The sequence below is a fragment of the Eleutherodactylus coqui genome, chromosome 3 (assembly GCF_035609145.1).
Source record: "Eleutherodactylus coqui strain aEleCoq1 chromosome 3, aEleCoq1.hap1, whole genome shotgun sequence".
Lineage (NCBI taxonomy): Eukaryota > Metazoa > Chordata > Amphibia > Anura > Eleutherodactylidae > Eleutherodactylus > Eleutherodactylus coqui.
The window spans coordinates 90664486-90688354 of record NC_089839.1 but is presented as its reverse complement, the minus strand read 5'-3'; the positions used below and the strand labels follow the sequence as shown (position 1 = coordinate 90688354).

Genomic DNA, 23869 nt, shown 5'->3' with positions numbered 1-23869 from the left:
TAAAACATTGACTTTCCACTAGAACAGGATTACAAATGAGAAAACTAAGAAGGGCATATAAGTTTATCAGTCTGAACACACTGAGAAGGACAAGTTTTAAAAAGAAACATAGAATGGTAGAGTTGGAAGGGACCCCCCCAGGGTCATCGGGTCCAACCCCCTGCTCAGTGCAGGATTCACTAAATCATCCCAGACAGATATTTGTCCAGCTGTTTGAACACTTTCATTGAAAGAGAACTCACCACCTCTCGTGGTAACCTCTTCAAGAAATTTTGTCATTCTTTTTAAAAAGTGTCACATAGGCTGGCGATCCAGGTTGCAACCGCAGCAGCTGACTTTCACTGCATCAGTATATCGCTGTATTGTGTCCCTATCCATTTCAGATAACCTACACAACATTGGAATGACAGATAGATGGGATATAGGCACTGCGGAGTTCTCTCTACAAGGATCTACACAGAGTAATGCACATTAACTCTTCTGGTGGAGGTTTGCTATTAGGAAATAGTAGGGTGCAATATTATATAGATACTGACTGCTTCATGAAGCACCTACGTTGATCAAATGCCATACGGCTAAATATTTTCAGCATTTTAGAACATGATGATTACACAGGAGTAGAGTACCACCTATGTGATCAAGTTTCCAAAACAGTATAAAAATTATATTTTTTAGATATATCTTAATTTTTGGGGATCAGGTCTCTTTTGTCCTGGCCTGGTTATCAAATATCTCCCCCCTTATGTTATGTCCTCCCCAATTATGGAAAAATAGGGTGAGGCAGGTCAGGTTCCAGTGTGGCGTCGCCCTTTTCGGGGTGGTTACTCCGCTTGTTCACCCAGATATTATAGCTTGTTACAATGTAGGGTGCAGTTAGGGTTTTCTTTTTATATAAATGATAACTAATAAAATTGAAATTTTATTGAAAAAGGATTTTGTCAACAAAATGCAAAGTGAATGAACAAAAAAAAAACCTCTAAAATCAAATCAATATCTTGTCTTCAAAAACAGCATTAACTCTTCTAGGTACACTTGCAGACAGTTTTTGAAAGAATTATATATTATGAGGTTGTTCCAAGCATCTTAAAGGGAACTAAGCACAGATCTTCTGTAAATGTGGACTTACTCAAATCCTTTTGTCTCTTCATGTAATCCCAGACAGACTGCATGATGTTGAGATCAGAGCTCTGTGGGGGCCATGTCGCCACTTCCAGGACTCCTTGTTCTTAATGCTGAAGATAGTCCTTAATTACATTGATTTTATTGTTTGTGGTTGGTGTCCTCCGGCAGAATATATTTGGAGCCAATCTGTTTCTTTGTGATTCAAAAGAGCATAAACAGCACATCTTGAAACCAGAGTCTGCTTTGAAATCTTGAGACCTCACTGTTGCAGTATAACTACGTGTCTTGTTGCTGTGCTCAGCCTTATCATGGTGGATGACCTGTGACATAAAACTGTTGTCTAGAACCTCACCTTTGAAAAAAATGACCAAATATGGGATTGACAAAGCAACTGTTAAGTGGTTTCACAACTGGCTGAGTGATCGTACTCAAAGTGTGGTCATAAATGGCTGTGCATCCAAGTGGAAGAATGTATCAAGTGGGGTACCACAAGGCTCTGTCCTAGGCCCAGTGGTGTTCAATATTTTTATAAATGATCTGTAGGAGGGAATTGATGGGAAACTGTTCAAATTTGCCGACGCCACATAAAAAGTAGGAAGGATAACTAACACTGGGGAAGAGAGAGAGTATTCAAAAAGATCTAGAAAAGCTTGCACAGTCGGCAGCGACTAACAGAATGGTATTTAACAAAGAGAAATGTAAAGTCCTACATCTGGGCAAGAAAAATGAAAAAAAGAATCTACAGAATGGGAGGAATTGGGCTAAATAGCACTCATCGGAAAAAGACTTGGCTATACTAATAGATCATAGACTGAACATGAGTCAACAATGTGATGCAGCAGCCAAAAAGACAAGCACAATTCTGGGATGTATTAAGAGAAGCATAGAGTCTAGATCACATGAGGTCATTATCCCCCTCTACTTTTCCTTAGTCAGACCTCATCCGGACTACGGTTTCCAGTTCTGGGCACCCCACTTAAAAAAAGACAAACTGGAGCAAATTCAGAGAAGAGTTACCAAGATCGTGAGTGGTCTGCAAATCATGTCCTATGAGGAACGGTTAAAGGATCTGGGAATGTTTAGCTTGCAAAAAAGAAGGCTGAGAGGAGACTTAATAGCTGTCTACAAATATCTGAAGGGCTGTCACAGTGCAGAGGGATCAGCCCTATTCTCATTTGTACAAGGAAAGACTAGAAACAATGGGATGAAACTGAAAGGGAGGAGATACGGATTAGATATTAGGAAAAAAACTTTGACAGTGAGGGAGATCAATGAGTGGAACAGGTTACCACAGGAAGTGGCGAGTTCTCCTTCAATGGAAGTGTTCAAACAGAGGCTGGACAGACATCTGTCTGGGATGATTTAGTAAATCCTGCACTGAGCAGGGGGTTGGACCAGATGACCCTGGAGGTCCCTTCCAACTCTACCATTCTATGATTCTATGAGAGTTTGGTTGTTACTCACTCACTTTTAAGCTTCCTACACAGCCCTTTCCGTTTAATCATACACCTGACTATAATCCTACAAAATCTCAGAATTTGTGCAAGTGTACCTAGAAGAATTGATACCATTTGGAAGACAAAAGGTGGTCACACCAAATATTGATTTGATTTACATTTCTCTTTTGTTCACTTTACATTTTGTTAACTGACAATAATAAACTATTACCACTTATTTTTGAAAGCATTCTTACTTTGTAGAATTTTTTATTTACACATCCACTGCTCAGTACTGCTGTACACTCCTACATGATGTTATATCACTATGTGTGTTAGGGCTCCCACACGCTTGCTTTTGTTTTTTCGTTGCGTTATCGCTGCTCTTTATTTAACGTGAATGTCAACGGGACTTTAATGTTAAAAAGCATCACACAAAAATCGCAAAGCACAAACTTTGCGATATGTTTAGAACATCAGAAAGTCACATTGACATTCGCGTTTAAAAATACCCAAGTGTGTGGGAGCTCTTACAGACAAAACAATAACTGCAGTTCTCTGCAAAGTCTATAGAACACAGTACAGCAGCCAAGCTCCTCTTACCAGTCCTTAGACAATTATGAATCAGATAAACAGCATGCAGAAGGTGAATATGGAGAAAGATCCAGGATAAAAGTCTTATAATGGCCAGACAGTGCTGGACCTCATGTACACACAGCAGCTTATTCTAAAAAGTCATCTACAAAGTTAGGCAAGAATGGGAAAAAAGCAGTAGACCCACCTACCCATACTCCACAATTTAACACATGGAATGCCTAACCAAGCCTCTTAAACTCTACACATCTACAAATAAACACGTAAATGCAGAATGTGTATGCATTATATTAATTTTTTGGTCTTTTAAACTAAACATAAAAGGATTTTTTAGGACTAAGATATTGATGACCTATCCTCAGGACAGGTCAAATATCAGATCAGTGTGGGACCACTGCCTTGAACACCAACAGATCAGTTATCTGAAGTCATTTCACTGGATACCAGGCACAGCACAGTACATTTCATAGTGGCTGTGCCTGGTATAGCAGCTCTATCCTAAAAAAAGAAAACCTTAACCACCCATAAAATAACACACCTTGAAAACTAAGTGCACCCCTAATTCCTAGATATTTTCTAAAAGCAGGCAACCTTGTGACCAACGCTGTCTTAACAGACAACTTCATGTAACAAACAGGAATGATTTTTTAACAAAACACATTAAAACATTTGCACCTAAAATACAAATGCAAGCAAAGGTTTACACACAAAAACAAATGTAATCATAGATCAAGGTGTGCAAAGTTCCTATACATCACAATCATCTACACCAACAAGGGCTTGTGCTCTCAAAAACACCGATACAGGGGCCATGTAATACTTGGCTGTCATCCACAAATGTGTTTTTATATATAGTGCGCACAGCAAACAGCTACTATGCTACCAAAACCTACATATTTTGTGAACTTCTACCATACAGTGTATAAGAAGACAAGTTATTAAATTTATATACACAATCTCCTTCATGCAACTTTGTATCAAACGGTAACAAGCAAAAATCCTCAAAAATGTAAATTACTACGCAAGCAGAAAAAAATGTACTCTACAAAAAAAACCACCAACTTGATATGGTGAGTTTATAGACCACATGCCTACGTACACTTGTGGTTTTTTTTTAAATGCCCAAACCACAGCAATGTGCCAATTTTTACAAGCAAATTACATTGGGGATTATATTGTATACAGTTTTAGATTCCTTCAAAACCCCTCTAAATCCCTAAACTTAATGTAATGTGATCACTAAGGTCGCTCTCAGACGGGTGTAAAGCAGTTGTTTTTTTTTTTGTTCCTGTATTATGGGTGCAGCACCCAAATCTCCTGTGGTTTATCATAGAGGAAGTAGAATTGGAGTTACTATGCTCTAATGAACTGTGGGTATTGGGGTGGTTGGCTCAATAGTACCAGAGCAAAAAAGACACCCATCTGACAGCAGCCAAAAACTTATTTATACGTGAAACTAGTTTGAAGCGATCACTTATGGCAACAGTGGATGAAATGTATTTTATGACCAAAAGAAATTCTATTCCCTCCCATTCTCTAATTATAAGGGTTATCCATATATCTGTAGCATGTAATGTCTGTGCCCCTTTTTTGATGCCATGATCCGGATTGCTAGTAACTGTATGGATCATGGAGTCAACAGCCAGCCAAAAAAGACTTAGAGGAATGATTTGATGGACAAGGGATCATCTTCTCCCTGCTTTTCTCAAGAAATAAAACATATGTGACAATGAGAGAGCAAGTATACTTGGATTGATTAGGATCAGTGATAAACAAAAATACACATTGCACTACCCCATCTCCAGTTATCTAGAGGCATACGGGAACAGACAAGAGGATCTACCTCTCCTCCTCTTCTTGCAGCCTGTCCTCATACTGGCTGAAGGGGAGGGAGGAACTTCAACTTCTTCTACCTCCGACTGGATCACATCTAGAGCTGCACTCTTAGTCTTCTTTTACAGCAAATAATGTGAATATTCGCTTAAAAAAAGACTAAGATCAAAGCTCTAGTAGCAATACAGCCTGAGATAGAGCAAACATATCTCAACTGTTCTTGGCTATTAAAATACCTCCCTGTAAGGACATAGAAGTCAAGTCCTTGGAAGGAAAATCATTAAAAGTTTAGTAAAATAACTGGACAGTAGTGACCAAGTCAGCTAAGCCTCTGCTACCTTTATGCATTTGTGAAAGGTACTAGCAAATCTTGATATCACCACATTTTAAATGTACTAACATTGTTGTTTTTTTTCTCCCACGAGTGTTAACTAAACATTGACAGTGAAACATGCTTAATAGTAATGTGACATTATAGAAAATACAAAGCAGAAACAAAAAGTACAAAATATCCCTTTTATGTAACGTCTACCTCAACTGCATTTGTTAATGCTGCTGGATTTAAACGCCATAGGATTCTAGAAATCAAAAAGGATTGTATAGCTGAAGATTCATATACAATGAGAAGATATGCCATTCCTCTAAAGTCCTGAAAATGCTGATCTGCTCTCATTACTTAAGTCAATGTACATCCAGGTGACAGCTTTCATGGAGCAATGACACCAACCTCAATCCATGCAAGTATGCAGAGGGCTTTCAAATGTCCTTCTGTAGGAGCCTGTGGTGATGATGCATGCAGAATGTAGACAAAGTGAGTTGCAAGTCTGTGGTTTTAAGGAGGATATTTTCGGAGCGCTGATGCCGATGTGGTGCATGAAGAAGTGTAGAGTCAGCCTGCTGGACGATCCTCCGCTAGACGTCTGAATGCCTCGTCCAGCTTGGGAATAAAGTCTTGTCCGTTGAGATGCAGTGTGCAAGTTTATGGATTGAAAATACATTCCTTCCCTCAAGGTACAGATAGAAAGTGAGAGGGGAAAGCAATGAATGAATCTGTTCAGAGAGACGGTACTGCAGGTATGTCTGCATGTGGGGGCTTCTCCCAGTATCTGAAAGCTTCACCAAACACACGGCTACTAAATGGAAGCCTACAGAGCAGCTACCCTGGACCTTAACTAGAATGAAAGCATACACTACATTCACATGTGTGAAACAAGCCAATATTATGAAGTTCCTACCTCGTCTGTTCAAGTAGGGTTTGCTGTAATCCCAACTATCGTTGTCATTTCGGATAACATTGAGGCGTGTGGGCTGTGTGCAATAAGACAAATAGTTAAATGTCACTGCAGTTGCAGAAACCGTAAGGTTAAAGATGGCATGAACATTTACCCTGGCATATTCTATTTTTAGTGTGCAGCATCCAGCATAAATGTCGGCTCCGTTCAACGCAGCTTTGGCCTTCTGGGCATTATGTACAGTCTCAAATGTTCAACAGTTAAGGAACATCAATGCAGGTAATGTATAAACTCGCAACAAACAATAGCCCGGAGTGAGTTAATGTCGAGCAATAATTCATGATCACCACAAACCGCAATATAATTAGTCCTGATAAATGCTAAAATAATTCTTACATGAAAAGACAATTCATTCCGTAAACATTCGTCACAAAATATCTACCGCTGCCAACATAAGTAGCAAAAAAAAGACACAAAAGCTGACAATTAACTGCTTTCATAGTATAACTAAAAGAATCATAAATCAAATGTTATTAAATACTGTATCTAATTCTTCACTAAAATAACAAAACTATAAACGGAAGCCACAACAGTCTGCCAGATCCGTCACATGGCAGACATCACTGTACCCCAACAGACCCCATTGTCTTTTACTGGGGTTCCTTCACTTTCACAGAAAAAGAGTGATGTATGCAGCACTAATTTTTCCATCAAATGAGAGAATTTGGCACACAGAGTTCGAAGCAGTTGTGCCCAGACTTAGTGATGGCACTCAGAAAACACACTTTCAATACTCCACTGCTCGATTTTCCCCTCGCTCTAAAAGCCCCCATACACGCTACAGTTTAGTCATCTGAAGCCACTGATAACGGCAGGGCCTGATGACTATCTACCGTGTAGGGAGATGGCTCAACGTCCCCAAAACAGGTGACGTTGCGGGAAAAAAAAAGAAGGATTCCCTGAGAGATAAACTATGGCTTAATTCCCTAAACATATGGACGCTTGGCTGAGCCGAACATTCATGTGCATTGGGCAGCTGGTGGAAACAGTCGATGTAATGTGATTGTTGATGGTGGTAAGCGGCTGTCCAAGACTTCTTGTTGCTGGTCCAACAAGTATAAGACTGATGAGTACAAGGAGGGCCTTTCCCTTCAGCAGAAGTATCTGCCAGTCTTAGATGAAACAATAAGTTCTATGCAGCTTGCTCCTTCCCAAGATAATGGACCTCCATAATTAATGAGCTATGTACAAAGCAAATTAAATGTAATAAAACTGTGCTGACAAGATGACTAAGTTCACTAGGATTATAGGACTGCAACAAATTCAAATTCCCTTCTACTGACCTCAACAGAATAGAGAAACTGTTTACTGCAATCTATATTCTACACCCACCATAACAAAATGGTTCGATTCGGTCATTCTGAAAGACACCGGATAGAGCAAACATTTATTTGACAAGTGGTGCCTTAACCCAATTGTAAAGCAAGTGATCCCAACATTATACTAGGAGATTGCTCATAAAACCATACCTTAAATCATAGTTCTAATAAGGCAAAAAAACGGTTTACTGAAAGAAAAGGTGTGATGATGTGTTATTAGTGTCAGTAAATAGCAATGTGATGTAATATATACTAATACAGAATGGTACAGTGAAAACATTATCCCTAACCAAACTCCCCTTTTAACAGCTTTTACATATGAAGGTCCTCTTATGGCCGAATGCAGACAGGCGGGTCAGATTCCGACTGCGGGATTGATTGCAGCGGGATGCGATGCATTGACCTCTCGCTTACCAGTTCGGTGTCTTCTCTCTGCACTGTGGATGTGCCAGCTGTCGCACAGCCGCACATGCGCAGTGCAGACCTGGCGCGTCAGTGGTGATGTGGCTGTGTGAGTCTTGCAGAAGAATTTGTGTGAAGATACGTTATAGATATACACATTACTGAGCACGTTTCTAAAATAAGTGCTGGAAATAATGCAACAGTTAGACTAAGTGCAACATCAGGCCGTGAAACTCGTACTGATATTGTGCAGTTTACCAGCGGATGACATTTACCAACGAACCCCTTGCAGCTGCGTTAGGAGGGTCAGAAAGTGTTTCCCATTATTGCCAGTGGGAAACCTTGCATTGTACTTGCGTGCACAACACACAGCAAGCGATGCGTTTTCCTGTGCCAGTGAAAACAATGGGTGATGCGTTCCAAGTCAATGCCCAAAGTTAGGACCTGACGCAATTTTTTTCCGCACTGAGATGCTGGAGTAAAAAAAAAAAAAAAAAAAATCTGCCCTTGTATATGACCCCATTCAAAAGAATGTGGTTCATATTTGTGCGTTTCGCAATGCACAATTCTCGCACAATTTTCATGGCTGTGTGAAAGTGGCCTTCGTGTTCACTACTAAAGTATCACTAAAAAAAAAAAATGTAAGATACTGATGATCAAGCTTCATTGGTCTTCAGACACAGATATAGTCTCACAATCACATTCAGTGGCTGCAGTATGAAATAACCTTGCCAACAATTTAGAAATAACCAGTTACTATAAAGCAGTGACACGCACTTCTGGCCCCGAGGTCTGTACAGTTCCCTTGTGTGCTCGCTCCGCAACCAGGGCCCTAGAGGAACACCGCTCATAATGTGCAGCTGCCTACCCCAGGTTAATGGCAGGAGCACACCCGTATGCTCATCCAATATCACCCAACAATAAACAACAGACTGTTATTTAGGGTGTTATTGCATGGTAGTGTCTTCGGGTTAAAAAAATGCACCAAAAACACACTTATAAAATACATAGGTTTTTGATCAATATTATTCTCAATAATGTAAAATGCTAAAGCCGTGTGCATTTTTCAAAAGCACGTGTTTCTATGTGCGTTTTTTCAAGTGCTTTTTTTTAATGTAAACATAAAACCTTGCCGTGTAATTGCAGCCTAGCAAAAAAATCTGTTTTCATCTCTTATGAGGCCACCATTTTCACTGGCAACAGGAGGCCGGGTGTAAAGGTTTACATGTAGAAGTACTTGGACTTGTTAATATTTGTGGTCCGAGTTCTCTCTATAGATATTTTCTAAATTAAAAAATAATAATCTTTATTTGTATCGCGCCAATTTATTCCGCAGCGCTTAATATAAACTTTATAGAAGTCGTATTTTAAAATGAGAAATAAAGGATTATACATATTGAAGTATAAAAACAGACTACAAGGTTTGCTGTGCCGGTAGATTATATGTAGGTTTATACCTACACCTCATCCCACATCTGCTTCTGAGGCCCCTGTAATCTGGCAAACTGACCCCCACCATTACAAAGGATATTCCACCATGGCTTGAATTCCATTTCTTTTAAAAATGACTATACGTTCCACTTTTCCTACAGGGTTGCAGACCGAGTAAAGGACATCCTATGGAAGAAAAAAAACAAAAAGATTTATGGCAACTTAATAGAAATTGTATAGGATTTATAAAATATTGCATTCCGTTACACCTGTAATATCACAAATAATTGCACTAACTCTTGTATACAGTTATTACAATTAAATAACAGTGCTTCAACAATCTACACAGATAGGCTTTTTAAAGGATTCAGCGAGACCGTCCTGGTACCTTGGCTCTGTCATGTAGTATCACATATCTGATGAATGAAGACTAATCAGATCCCTTCCGGTCTGATGGAATTCTACAATGCTGACTTCTGACCATACACAATGTAAAATTTGTTGCTCAAATGTAATGTAAGCTCCTGCTAGTGGAGAAGTCAGCGGTGCAGGACATGGAGGCGATAAGCATCTTGTAGGTTATGGTGCTGCTTGCAGCAGTAATCTTGGGCACTTCCTTGGGATTATAGTCCCCGCTTTGTGGCCAGTATAATTTTATGGACAATTCTATGTGTATCTTATCACTAATACTATGAGCACTGCAGTGTGGAATATCTGACAGGTGGCATGTGCAGGCGGTACCTTTTATCCCTAGTGGTAAGATCTGGCAAGTTTGTTGCGAGCAACACGACTACCCCTTTTCATAATAGTCTCGCTACCCTGTAAAGTTCAGTTAGATCAGCTTGTTCAGTTACCCAATTTTTTTTAAAAAAAGGAAAATTCTGAATCAATGAAGCTTCTCAAATAAAGAAACGTTTATCTATAGGAAAATATATGTAAAATTATACACACACACACACACACACACACACACACACACACTAAAACCAAAGATTTACTATGTGAAAGCACAGCCCGTTCCTTCATAATAGTCTGGACTATTTTATAGCCAATTAGTACAGCAAACAACAAGAAAAAGTTTATTTAAGACTGTGGCATTCCCTTTATGCAGAATGACTTCTAGATGAGGGAACATTGACTATACTAGTACTTGGCACTCCTCAAGGGGGTGGTCGAATCTCAAAATTGCTGAATCTTCTCTTCTCATCTGGCCTTGGTGCCGCATGGATTTTTACACAGCTGCTCCATCTTCCTGGAAAATGAATTCTCTTGATACAACACTCTTCTGTTTTGGGCAGAGGTTTTTGACAGGCGGCCCATTTTCCTTTCCTTCTAAACAGTAGTTGAGCCTGCTTTTGTATATTTTGAAACAATACCTTAAATTTCTGAGGAAGGTATATCCAATTCCTTCAGAGTTTCCCTTTCTATGCAATAGGTTATATATACTATATACTTCACCTGACTTAAACAGGAAGTCAAAGTGCAAAGTTATTTAAATTAGCTTTATTAAAAGGAGTTGTCCCAGCACTTTCTTCCCAACCACTGCTGCTGCGGATCAGTAACTGGCTGGTTCTTCACAACCACTGCTGCTGCTGGAGTCAGTCACTGGCAATAGAAGGTCATTGCTGTGGCCACTGATTGGCTGCAGCAGTCACATGTAGTTGCAGCTTCACAAGTAGTTGTGAAGCAATTTGAATTGCTGGAACAACCCTTTTAACCAAATGGCAAACAATACTTGGACTATTATAATTAGTTCCTGGAGGAGTAGATGGATTTTTAATGCACCATAGGTTGATGCAGAAATTCTAGTTTGACTTTTCTATAAATCATATTGTTTGATTTACAAAACCTGCAATCTTCTACTAGTACGGTATAAATTCAAAAAATGTAATCGTGCCATCTAATGAGAGTAAATTATATATTTGGGAAATGCATTTGCTTGTCCAATTCCTAAAGGAAAGTGGGTAGTCAAGACCTGGTCGGAAGAAACGGTTATGCAAAAATGGCAAAAGGAGTAAATGAGAGGGGGGTTAATTTTCCAGAGTATTTTAAAGAATCCCAGATTTAAGGGAATCATTTATAATGGGGTTAGAAATAGACCCCTTATGAGTCACTGTAAGAGTGTATACCTCCACAGCAAGCCAAAGAGGGGCATTAGTTGTAGAATGGAGGAAGGCTAGCTGGGACACTTGTTAATATTTCAATGTATTTGGAGCTCCCAATCCACCATGCAGTTTATGTCTATATAAAGTAGAACCTGACACCCTAGGAACAGAGTTATTCTAGATAATATGTCGTTAATATTTTAGACTGAATTCTCTGGAAAATGGGCAGCCAATGAAGAGACTGGTAGAATAACAACAACGAGGGAAGGGGTGGATTAACAAGGCAGCGGAGAACGGATTGATGGAGCGCAGGAATGTTAGATGGGAGGCCACAGAGAAGGATGTTGCAGGAGTCAATATGCAATTCACATATCCCACAATAGGATATTCAGATTACAACCAGATTTGGTTTAAATCTAATGCAGCTTCCATGGTTAATGCAAGGCACTAAAGCAGCTCCCAGAAGGCAGTTAGTGGGCCACAGCTGGTAATTGGTATTACATATATTTCTCAGACTTACCACTGTAATTGGATAAAGGGGATTTTGTATAGAAAGAAGAAGGACTTTATTCCCACCAGATGGGTCTTCCGTGTTTGCTGGTCTGGTAATGCGTTTGCTTGTGGAGTAGTTGAAAAACGCCTGTTGTCCGGCTATGTAAACTGGTTCGCTGCTAGCAAAAGTCACACACTTCTTGGAAAATTCTATATCCTCGAATTCAACCAAAGCTTGCCGCTTGAAAGGCATCATCATCACATAGCTAAACAGGGGGGAAGAAGACATTACCGAAAGAAACTGGATCTCATTTATCACCTATTAGAGGATCACAATATTGCTAGAACATCTCTATGAAACACTTCCTTCACCTAGAACTCTGCATTTTGCTATTCCTCTTGGAAACGTATGAATAAGCCAACAGCTGGATGTTACAATTGCCTTTGTGAAAGTGGCATCCGTAAACAGTCTGGACAGCATCTTTGTGTAGGAAAATACCCCACAACAGGTATTCTGCAATGAGCCAACTATCTAAAGCTCAGGCGCACTGGTTGTTCTTTGTAGTGGCCCTGCATTCTGGAAAAGGGGGAAAACTTCACAAGCAAACAACCCCTTTACTAATTAACATGTCTAAGGAAACCCAGCATTACTGAATAATCAAAAATGTTATTGGGCCAAATGTGCATCTCTACTGAAAACTACTAATGATAACGTATTGGTTAACTCCCCATATGTGGAAATCTGTCGGCTGTTTTGTAGGATCTTACTAGTGTAAAGACAATAAGACTGTCTTAGAGGCTGCAGAAATAACAAGGGAAAAGGAGCCCAGCAGAGAATTAAGTTGTCCGTAAAAGGGTTAAGATGGCCATACATGTTAGATAAAAGTTGTCTGAACCCAAGAATGTAAATGTATTGGGGGTCCAGGAGAAATAGAGTACCCATCAACAGTGTATGAGCAGCTTTAGCCCCATGAGGATAACCTCTCTCCATATATCCTATTAGGGCATCTGTCTGGGAGCCATCATGGAGAGAACCATTGTAAAATACCGGTACTAACTCTGGAAAGGGAAGAAATACAAATCATCATATTGTTATTCAGGGAGACCGTATGACCTAGTGACCACCTTATTTGTCAGTTTTGCAGGTAGAGGGATGGGGCCATACAGTAATCCAGATCACAGCTTTCTGGATAGCTGCAAGATTGTATCTATAGCCAAATCTTTCATGCCAGATCCATTTCGTTACAATGGCATCTACTACTGTAAAGTAAATATTATTGCTACATGTCCTCAAAAGTTTTTTTGCGCTGTCGTTATATGGAATAGGCTCCCCACGGGAGAAAAAAAATTTTACAAAAAGACTCTAATCTGAACAATGTTTCTATCCAGTCACATCAATATAAAAGTTTAGAGCAGCATGTGAGCTGCAAAAATCTTCTAGCAGGGGTGCATCTTTATTACATCCACAAGAAAAGATGCAACGATTCGACCCTCAAGCACGGTCTTTTTTAATCTAGGAAGCTAGGGGTATAAAAGATTTTTGCACATTACTTGCTGCTCTGAACTTTTATATTGATGTGTCTATGTTGGAGTGGGAGGTCCATTTCCTGATACAGAGCGTGCAGCCACATTGTGTTCTTCTATCCTGCGCTGAAACGTTGTTGTGATGCTGGCATACTCCTTTCTCTTTGGATCGATTGCTTCTATCTGGTGACATTTAAGAAAAATATGAAGCCTACCATATGGTTCCAAATTTAGAGAGCGCTTCCACCAGGTCAGCCTCCACCACAGATTCACAGAGCCCTCGAACATGAACCACTGGAGAGACTGATACTTTGTGATGGTTTCCACCTCCATCCTGTAGATAACATGAGAAAATAATTACTATAGTGAAATTATACTTCTATTAGTACGAGGTTATAAGAGGTTATAAGTGGTTATATGTCAATTGTCAATCACAGGCAACATCCTCTTCTTGGGCAAATGAACCTAGATGGGCCCGCCAAACAGAAATATTGTGTCAAAGATAGATTATCGCCCCCACTAGACAGCAAGGAAAGTAAGCTAAGCTAAATGCTAGTCTGACAGACTGGAGTATGACTGTTGTAGTAAACTGCAGGCAATAATGCAATATATGTCCCAAGTGAACAGCATTGCTGTTTTACAGTCAGTCTTGTGATGCTAGAGGGAATTTAGCATCTCGCCTCTTATGATGATATTTTTAAGTCAGGCAGCGCTCTTGCTCAATACATAGGACTATGTATACACATCATTTATGGTCATATGTACATTTGAGAACTACTTACTACAGAGCTTTGCTAGTAATTATTAGGAAATTATAGTACCAGTGTTTCTGGTGGAGCAGCTGTGCTACATACTACATCAATTCTGATCCCCACACATCACACACACAGCTCTACTACATCCATCCTGATCCCCACACATTACACACACAGCTCTACTACATCCATCTTGATTCCCACACAAGATAAATACATCTTGCCTCCTCCCACAACAGTGACGTCACCACAGGTCCTTCAGGCCACGAAAACTGTGGTGGAGGTAGGTGGGTGTCTTCTGACAGGACCGCCGAGTTGTGTCTGAGATAACAACGGCTTAGTTGTATAACAGCTTTTGTTATTTTTGTCCTCCCCTTCCAAGAGCCCTAACTGTGTTGTTCTTCTGTTGGTCAGGCTCTGTTTTATATATCCTATAGGACCTACAATCTGGGGATTGATGTCATCAGGGGATGCAGCATGAGAACCCACATAAAGTACTTTCTACCAAACTCCAGAATGGCTCCTCGCACATCAGTGACATCACCACAGATCCTTCAGCCCACCGGATCTCTGTGGTGGAGGTAGGTCGACATCTTCTGTCAGGAGCCCTGGGTTAAAGGCTTAGCTGTATTCTCATTTTGTTATTTTTGTTCTCCCCTTCCAAGAGCCCTGTGTTGTTCTTCTGTCAGTCAGGCTCTGTGTTTTATATATGTTGTAGGATCTTCACCCGGGGGGCGAGTGTTGACATCCCCAGTGGGGGGAGAACGAGAAGCACTCACATACATACTCACTGACAAGTGGTCATTAGTAGTTTGATCAGAATGGATGTCCTATAAGTGGTGTCTAATACTCAATGCACACCAAGCACAGGTAAAGACAATACACACTGGTGTGATTGAAGTAACACACACATGCTTCAGCACTTGTACACAATTAATATCTGCATAAAACTGCACAACTCTTTATACATAAAAAGTGCATGCTTTTTTAGCACAATTTGATCAAAATATGTGGTCTCATCTGCCACGTCCAGACGTACCTTATTGGATGGGTTCCTAGCTCTACACACACCTCTCTTTGGGCTAAAAGCCTCCAAATAAATGGAAAAGCTGGATGCCTGGTTATAAACTGGCATTGACACACCTGGGACAGATAGGTGAATGGAGTGCACAACAAGTGAAGGCAGCCACTGCTACACAAATGCACATGCAACTAAAAAACACAAAGTCAGCACTCCCAACAAATTAAAAGTGATCGTTACAGCAACTGTCGCAGCGATAGCTTATGTGCACCTTCACATTTAATTTAATTGCTTGGAAAGGCTGACTTTATTTTTTGTTACACTGTTCCGATAAGCCAGCACTGGCCAATGATAAAGCAGCATGCAGTGCCTGAGTACTGATACAAATTGTGCATCAAGTAGTGATAGGAGTGCCACAACCATCTTGAAAGACCGCAGAATGGTCTCAGGAACAGGCAGATCTATGGCAGTACAAAATACGTCCATTCAATGCGATGGCTGTGATTGGCTCATCGAGCACCGCAGCTCAGCCAATCAGAGCCAGTGCTTCCTCGAGGCAGGATTTTTGAACCCCATGACCAAGAAGCGCTGGCTAAAGACTGCAGATAAGTGTGCTGGAGCTTCAGGGGAGAAGTGTGGTGGAGTGGACAGAGCCTGTTAGGTGATGTATTGGTTCTTTTTTGGGGGGTTTAATGCAGCTAGAGGTTATTTTAGGGGAAACCGTAGGATTTCCTACTGTAAAAGTTGCATCACACGAAAAACACGTTTTCATGCGATGCAACACAAAAGAAAGGCTCCATAGGGAAACATGGGCTACAAAACATCGCAAATCAAGGCTATATTGAGCATGCCACGATTCTTTCCTCCACAATGTAGCAGCCTACAAAACATTGCTAATGTGAAGGAACCCATTGGAAACCCATTGGAAAGCACTTTCGCATTGCAAGAAAATTGCACGATTTTGTCGCCCGTGTGAAAGCAGCCTAAAGAGTTACTGCACTTTCAAGTACCTTTTGACATGTCATTGAGGCACGTCAAAAGTATTGATCAGTGGAGGCTCTGGAGTTTACAACACGCTGATCACCAGAACTCACCAGAGCGCTGCACGCACTCGGCTGTCTTCCTGCTTTCTGCCTCCTTCCGGCAGCTGAAGATGGCCAACAGAGGTCTATAGAAAGTGCCCTGAAATCTGACAATGTCTACAATGATGCAAGTGCCACCAAATTAGCTGTAAATGGTTTGATTCCCCTGCAAGCTATTAAAATAGCTTTTAGGAGGTATTGCTGTGAGCAATAGACATGGTATGCAGTTATCAACATATGTATGTGAATAGCCAAGATCCAGCAGCATTACGTGCTGAAGGTGGATATGTTTGAACTTGAAATAGATAGTGGCAGACATTTAAAAACGCTTTATGACAGTTTTCTGGGGTAGACAAGTCACAAAATTTGGCACATGGGCCATTTGTGAAACATTTTGCAGCTTTTTAGCCTTCTGTGCTGAACGTTCTATTTTTCAGAGGAAGTGGGTGTGGCTTGTGTGGAGGGGGCGTGGCTGCCTCCAACCAACAAATGTATAACTTACATCAGAAACTAGCGTAAATCATGTCCGAAACGTACATCTGGTTGGCACCAGGCGTATGCTTCAGTCAAGGTGCACGGAGCTGCCGGGGATGTAAGTCTTCACGTATTTAGCATACTGTGCGCTTGATGAAGTTATACTAAGCCATCAGAAACTCCATCACTTGTCTTTTTCTGCAGTTTTGCAGACCAGTTAATATTGTTAGCATCTCAGTGTTATCATACCGCTTCAGATTCTCACTCACACGAGTGTATTGTGGCTGTATCATACACAGTAAATACACATGTAACGTGTATATTCACTTATTTTATGCAACCATATACTATAATGTGCAAGATAGAACATGTTCTTGTTTTGGGTTTTTTTAGGCGCGCAGGACATGCACATGAAAAAGGCAGGTCTGCATGGCGCAAGGTAGTACACAGCCAAAATATGCTTGTGTCAGCGCTAAGAATACCAAGAACATGAAACGGATTTATTCTAGAAGCAATTAAAAGACAAATAATTTGGCATGAACTCCTTCACATATGTACATAAAGAAATATTTGCCATTGGCCAACTAAGAGAGAAAGCACAAAACTCTTTCTCATGAGCAGCGGCCACAGGTAATGTAGGCAGTCATGTACGCCCTTTCCTTCTATGAGGCTTACAGTTACAAAGTGAAGTTCAAGTTTAGAGCCAAGATATTTCTCAATAATCACGAAAAACCACAAAAATAACTTCTCACCAAGTCACAGTGCAGGAAGGTGACAATTATCTAATCAAAGAAGCCTAATTGCTGGGACCCTCACAAGAATGGGGGTCTCAAGTATTCCCAAATGAATGAAGCAGCAGGCTTACTACCACTCCATTAAAGGGGTTGTCTCGCGAAAGCAAGTGGGGTTAAGCACTTCTGTATGGCCATATTAATGCACTTTGTAATATACATCGTGCATTAAATATGAGCCATACAGAAGTTATTCACTTACCTTCCCTGCGCTGGCGTCCCCGTCTCCATGGCTCCGTCTAACTTCAGCGTCTAATCGCCCGATTAGACGCACTTGCGCAGAAGGGTCTTCTGCCTTTGGCTCGGCAGCAGCGGCGTTCTGGCTCCGCCCCATTCTACGCGTCATCGCGTAGCTCCGCCCCATGACGTGTGCCGATTCCAGCCTCCTGATTGGCTGGAATCGGCACACATGACGGGGCGGAGCCAGAACGCCGCTGCTGCCGAGCCGAAGGCAGAAGACCCTTCTGCACAAACGCGTCTAATCGGGCGATTAGACGCTGAAGTTAGACGGAGCCATGGAGACGGGGACGCCAGCGCAGGGAAGGTAAGTGAGTAACTTCTGTATGGCTCATATTTAATGCACGATGTATATTACAAAGTGCATTAATATGGCCATACAGAAGTGCTTAACCCCACTTGCTTTCGCGAGACAATCCCTTTAATTTCCATAGGACTGACAGAGATACAAGCGTTCAACTTTCTCCACCAGATCCATAGAAATAAATGGAACAGTATTCTGCATGTGCATTACCCAGGACCCCACTGATCACATACTAGTCACGAGAAATGTCTGTTGGCCGAATAAGTGCGGGAAGGAACCTACAGCGTGTGACTAGCTTTATTTTGCCTCCAGTTTTCAGCTATTCCCCCTAGATTATAATCTCACAGGGACAAGACGTCCACGGCCGCACGTCTTGTAGAGATCTGTTTCACTTCTCTGCAGGGACAATGGTTTATAATGCGATTACCCAACAAGAGAGCAGAAGTTTTATTCCGATATATCAGAGTTCATTCCATGCAATCTGACCCTAGTTTATCTCCCAGTTTGTTTTCATTCTCTTCTGCTTCATCTCAGCTGATCTGGAAATAAAGTCGAGTGAGAACAATTGAAGTACTGTGTGCGGCAAGGGGAACGGATATAACGGTTATATGGGAAAGGGCTTCTTATAGCTCCGTCCCCATACAAGGCAGATGATGCATCCTTCATTATCTCTAGATGGATTCATATGCCAAGGAGTAGAGCTGATAGACAAGAGCTACCTCTAAAATGATTGCCACAATGTGTGCCTTGGAAACAAAAACCTGGATCTTGTTTTTCATAGAGTTATGCCTCTTTTACACGGGCTACAAGATTGCGAGATTTTATAGCGATGCAACATCTCTACAAAACGCATGTATGTGCAGCCCACGGTTTCCAATGGCTTCTTTCACATGAAATGTTTTGTAGCCTGAAAGAACCCATTGGAAACCATGAGCTTCACATAGCTGTGTTTTATAGCGATGTCGCATAGTCCGTGTGAAAGAGGCCTCAAGCCGAATGCACACAGGCGGATTTGCATTGCGGAATCCGAAGCAGGCATCTGCCTCCAGATTCCACAGCAAATGCCACACATAGCTCTATGCCAATACGCGATTTTATCTACACGAGCGGGAAAAGATGGCGATTTACCACTCACAGAGGAGAAATTGCAGCGTGCTACGAATCTGTGCTGTTTCTGCACAGACTGCTTCCATTGAAGTCAATAGAAGTCGTCCATCCTGCAGCTCTTCCGCAATCATCATTGCAGAAAGGTAACAGGATCAGCGGCATCGCCTGGCGATGGCGCGGCATCATCTGTACTGCGCATGTGCGCCGGCGTGACAGCTGGCAGATCTGTAGCACAGAGGAGAAGAAATCCGGCGGGTATACAGGGGTCATCGACCCGGCCGTGTACATTTGGCCAGGTTGGATTCTGACCCTGTGCACCTATCCTGAACTCTTTATCTGTATTGCGGATGGTCTGCACGGCGAGCCGTCAGACATGCGCAGTGCAAATGTTATTATTTTTAAAATCTCTGCTTTTCCCGTGTCATTGCTAGACAATAAGGCAGAATCTGCAACCTTTCCACAATATCATTGCGGAAGGGCTGCTGATCGTCTGGCTTCTATTGACTTCAATGGAAGCCGTTTATGCAGAATCCACATAAGAATAGAGCACGCTGCAATTTTTACTCCACAAGCGGAAAATCATGATTAGTTTCTGCTCGTGTAGAGGAAATCATGTTTTGTCTTAGCATGCTGTGGGCGGTATTTACTGCGGAATCCAGGGTCAGACGCCCGCTCCAGATTCAGCAATGCAAATCCTTCCATTTGCAGCCGACCCTCAAGCGACCCTCTGGCCCGGAGAAACAAAGATGACCGAACCACTTCTCTGACTACCTGATGCACCCTGTACGTTAGTATATATCAGAAGACACTATATGCTGATCTGACTGGCCAGCATCACTCATGTGGGCAGTACTGGTTAATCAAAGCAAGTATAGTGTCTTAGACAAATGATGTATACTAATGCAGTGTGTATCAGACAGTCAGAGAAGCTGATATGGCCATCTTTGTTTCTCCAGGCCCAGAAGGTCGCATTAAGTTTTAATGGTATATATACATATTACAGCAAATTTGGCCAATCACCTAATGTGCATAGAGGCGCCTCAGCTCTAAAGAAAAAAAGTCAGAAACTGATATAGTAACGTAATTGACTCTGTGCAAGCCTCCAGGTGGTTTGATCTGGACCTACGCTTCAGCGTCTGACCAGACTGTTAGGAGGTGTTGGGACCGGTGCATGCGTGAGGGCACACAAGGTGACCGGGCTCAGGATGCCCCGACAACCACTAGTACCACCAGTAGAGAGGATTGTCTGTTTGTCCGAATAGGAACAGGCAGCTCCAACTGTTTCATTGTCCGCCATCCAGAGACAGGTGGCGCCATCATTACATCCCTGTGTCTGTCAGAACGATTTCCAGGCGCTCGGCTGAAGGACATTTGGTCCCACAGCGCCCATTACATGTACTGACTTTCACACCCACTGTCACCTCAGGTTGCAGTGGTGTCATGAACGATTACTGGCCTACTACAGAGTGGAACCAGGTTGTCTTTAGTGACAAATCTAGGTTTCGTTTGGGCACCAACGACGGCCATATTCGTGTCTGGAAACCTCGGGCTGAGCGCCTTAGTTCTACTTTTGCTGTGGAGCGGCACACTGCCCCCACTGCTGGTGTGATGGTCTGGGGGCATCGCATACGACAGGCCGTCACCCCTAGTAGTGATATGAATGACAATGACAGCTCAGCGATATGTTCAGGACATCCTGCAGCCACATGTGTTCCTCGCATGGCGGCTTCCAAGAGGCATCTTCCAGCAGGATAATGCTCAGCTGCACACACAAGGGGTCACAGGAATGTCCCCACAACATTGTCACACTTCTGTGGCTGCCCAGTCACCAGATTTATAGCCAATAGAACATGTATGGGACCATCTGGGATGCCAACTTGGACAGCCTACAAGTTATAACAATATAGAACCAGTATGCCTCATTGCCCACCCGTATCACATCTTGTATCCAAGCTAGAGGCGGTACAACAGGGCACTAGAGCCCCCATGCCCACCCATATATCATCTTGTATGCAAGATAGAGGCGGTACAACAGGGTACTAGAGCCCCCATGCACACCCATATATCATCTTGTATGCAAGATAGAGGCGGTACAACAGGGTACTAGAGCCTTCCTCTTCACTTGATGTCCTGACCGAGTAACAGTATGATACGTGTAGTACTGTTATGTACTTCAGAGCGGCACTGCTGGACAGCCAACGTATGCACATCAGTATTCTAGCATCTAATTGGCTTCAGTGAAGGGGAAGCCAGTGCATCATGTTGAGAGGAGGGCAGATGAAACCAATCATAGGCGTTTTATCACTGAAATGTGCAGCCCGGCTGTCTGAAGCCCGCAATCAGTCACACGTAATGCAGAAAGCATGGCCTATAGCAATTCAATCTGAATGTGGTTTTGTGAAACAGAAGACCAAGAAATACCATTTAAAATACTGGAACTTTAGGTTCAACGTTCTCAGGAAATTTCACTAAGAACACATTACCTATTACTCAGTAAAAATAGACCAACACTTTAAAGTACAGTAGATATAAAAAGTCTACGCACCCCTGTTGAGAGGACAGGTTTTGTCATTTTTAAAAAAAACAAACAAAAGAAAAAAAACAAAACACAAGGATGAATCATTTCAGATTTCCACCTTCCATCTGACCCGTTATCTGTACTATTCCATTGAAAAACAAAATAAAAAAATCTTTTAGGGTGAAGATATAAAACAAGACCAAGATAATGTGGTTACATGAGTGTGAACACTCTCTAATATCTAGGGGTGTGGTTGTGTTCAGAATTAGCCAATCACAGTAAACGCATGTTAGACAGTAGTCAGCACTCCGCTGTCCTTATTTACAGGGATTCTGATCTCCCCTGTGTAAAGTTCAGCTCTTCTAGGAGGATTTCCTGACATTTCTTAGTTGGTCCGTAAAGATCCTACAGCACATCAAGGGGATCTGATTGTTGGAAGGTGTCAGTCTGGAGAAGAAGACCAAAACATTTCCAAGACATTATATATACCATGCAAGACAGTGAAGACGTCATCAACAAGTGGGCTACATCTGGCAGAACAGTGACTTTACCAAGAACTGGACAGCCCTCAAAAATGGATGAAAAGGCCAGAAGTAAATTGGTCCAGGAGGCAACCAAGAGGGCTAAAGCAATATTAAAGGAGCTGCAGGAGTTTGACAAGTACTGGTTGTGTAGCACGTGTGACAACCATCGCCCATATTCTTCATACGTCTGGGCTGTGGGGTAGGTGAGAAGATGGAAGCCTTTTCTAACAAAGAAAAACATCCAAGCCCGGCTATGTTCTGCTAAAATTTACATCAAGTCTGCCAGACGTCTGTGGGAGAATGCGTTATGGTCGGGCGAGACCAAGTGGGGACTTTTTGGCCATAATTCCAAAAGGCATGTTTGGCACAAAGCCAACACTGAGCATCACCAGAAGATGGTGGAGGCTGCATTATGCTTTGGGGTTATTCTTCTGCTACTTGAACTGGAGCTTTAGGCCGCCTGCAGACGGCTGGGTCGGATCCTGCTGCGAGAATTCGCATTTTCACAGGGGTGTGTAGACTTTTTATATCCATTGTACTTAGATATTTTTTCACAAGCACACCACCTACCTTCCTGTCCTCTAGAAACTCTTGTGCAGGTTTTAGAAAAACAGGGTTTATCTAACTGTTTTATTCAATTAGGACATAGACAAGACCCAAAAGTACTTGTACATTCACACACACTTTATTATAGGGCATGTGCAGTGTCATTCCACATGTCCATCAAATAAATATAACCATTAGGGTATGTTCACATATAGCATATATGCTGAGTGTTTTCTGCTGTGCTAGTTGACCTGCGGTTTGGTTTGCAATCCACAGCATTGAGGGAGAAGAAAACCAGCAGCTACTCACAGAATGTGAGATAGATGGAGTGTGTGTGGCTACACAGCCTCTAAGGGAGGAGAAGAGTGGGGACTGAGATTGTGAAGTTTCACGAGACCAGATGATCAGTACTGAGAATGCCACCGCATTAGAAAGATGGACAACCAATGTGGCCACTATAACAGTCCGGGTGTTGTCAGACAGCTTCCAGAATGGCACATTTTCTTGGTATCGCTAGAATTGTGCTGACCAAGAGAATAACGTTATTACATTATTTTGCATGCTGAATGGCGTTAAAATGAAATCTAAAAAACAAATCCTGAAACTTCTTTTTTTCCCCGCCCCCAATCCCCCTAGGGGAAAAAAATAAAAAAGTTATCCAATAAATTATATGCACCCCAAAAATAAGGTCACTAAAAAATCCAACTTAAAAAACAAGCCCTCACATGGCTATGTTAATGGAAAAATCTCGGAATGCAACGATGAAAAAACAGACTTCGTCACCGAGGGGTTAAATTTGTTAATACTCTGCAGCAACCTATTTTATCTTGTCCTGCTTTGGTACAGTAACAGCTTATAAAACATTGGCTTTCTCCTTATAAGTTGCAAACATTCAAAACTACAACAGAATGACCAAAAAAGTAGAAAGCAGTGAAAAATAAAATAGCGAGAGTTTATGTT

General features: G+C 41.8%; 2 protein-coding genes across 3 annotated transcripts in view; one reads left to right on the top strand and one right to left on the bottom strand.

The window, feature by feature from the left end:
* Positions 1 to 23869, top strand: part of LOC136620153 (regulator of microtubule dynamics protein 2-like) — a gene marked incomplete at its 5' end in the record, with an annotated part of 371477 nt that overhangs the window by 65529 nt on the left and 282079 nt on the right. The window lies entirely within an intron of this gene.
* LOC136620846 (heterogeneous nuclear ribonucleoprotein L-like) overlaps positions 1 to 23869 on the bottom strand; it is a 78352-nt gene that overhangs the window by 45088 nt on the left and 9395 nt on the right. For both annotated transcript variants that reach the window (XM_066595868.1, XM_066595869.1), the window contains exons 2-6: positions 13766 to 13884; positions 12055 to 12292; positions 9530 to 9615; positions 6372 to 6468; positions 6221 to 6293 (exon numbers count right to left, since the gene is read on the bottom strand). In XM_066595868.1, coding sequence (XP_066451965.1) covers positions 6221 to 6293; positions 6372 to 6468; positions 9530 to 9615; positions 12055 to 12292; positions 13766 to 13884 — 613 coding nt within the window. The remainder of the gene's footprint in view (positions 1 to 6220; positions 6294 to 6371; positions 6469 to 9529; positions 9616 to 12054; positions 12293 to 13765; positions 13885 to 23869) is intronic.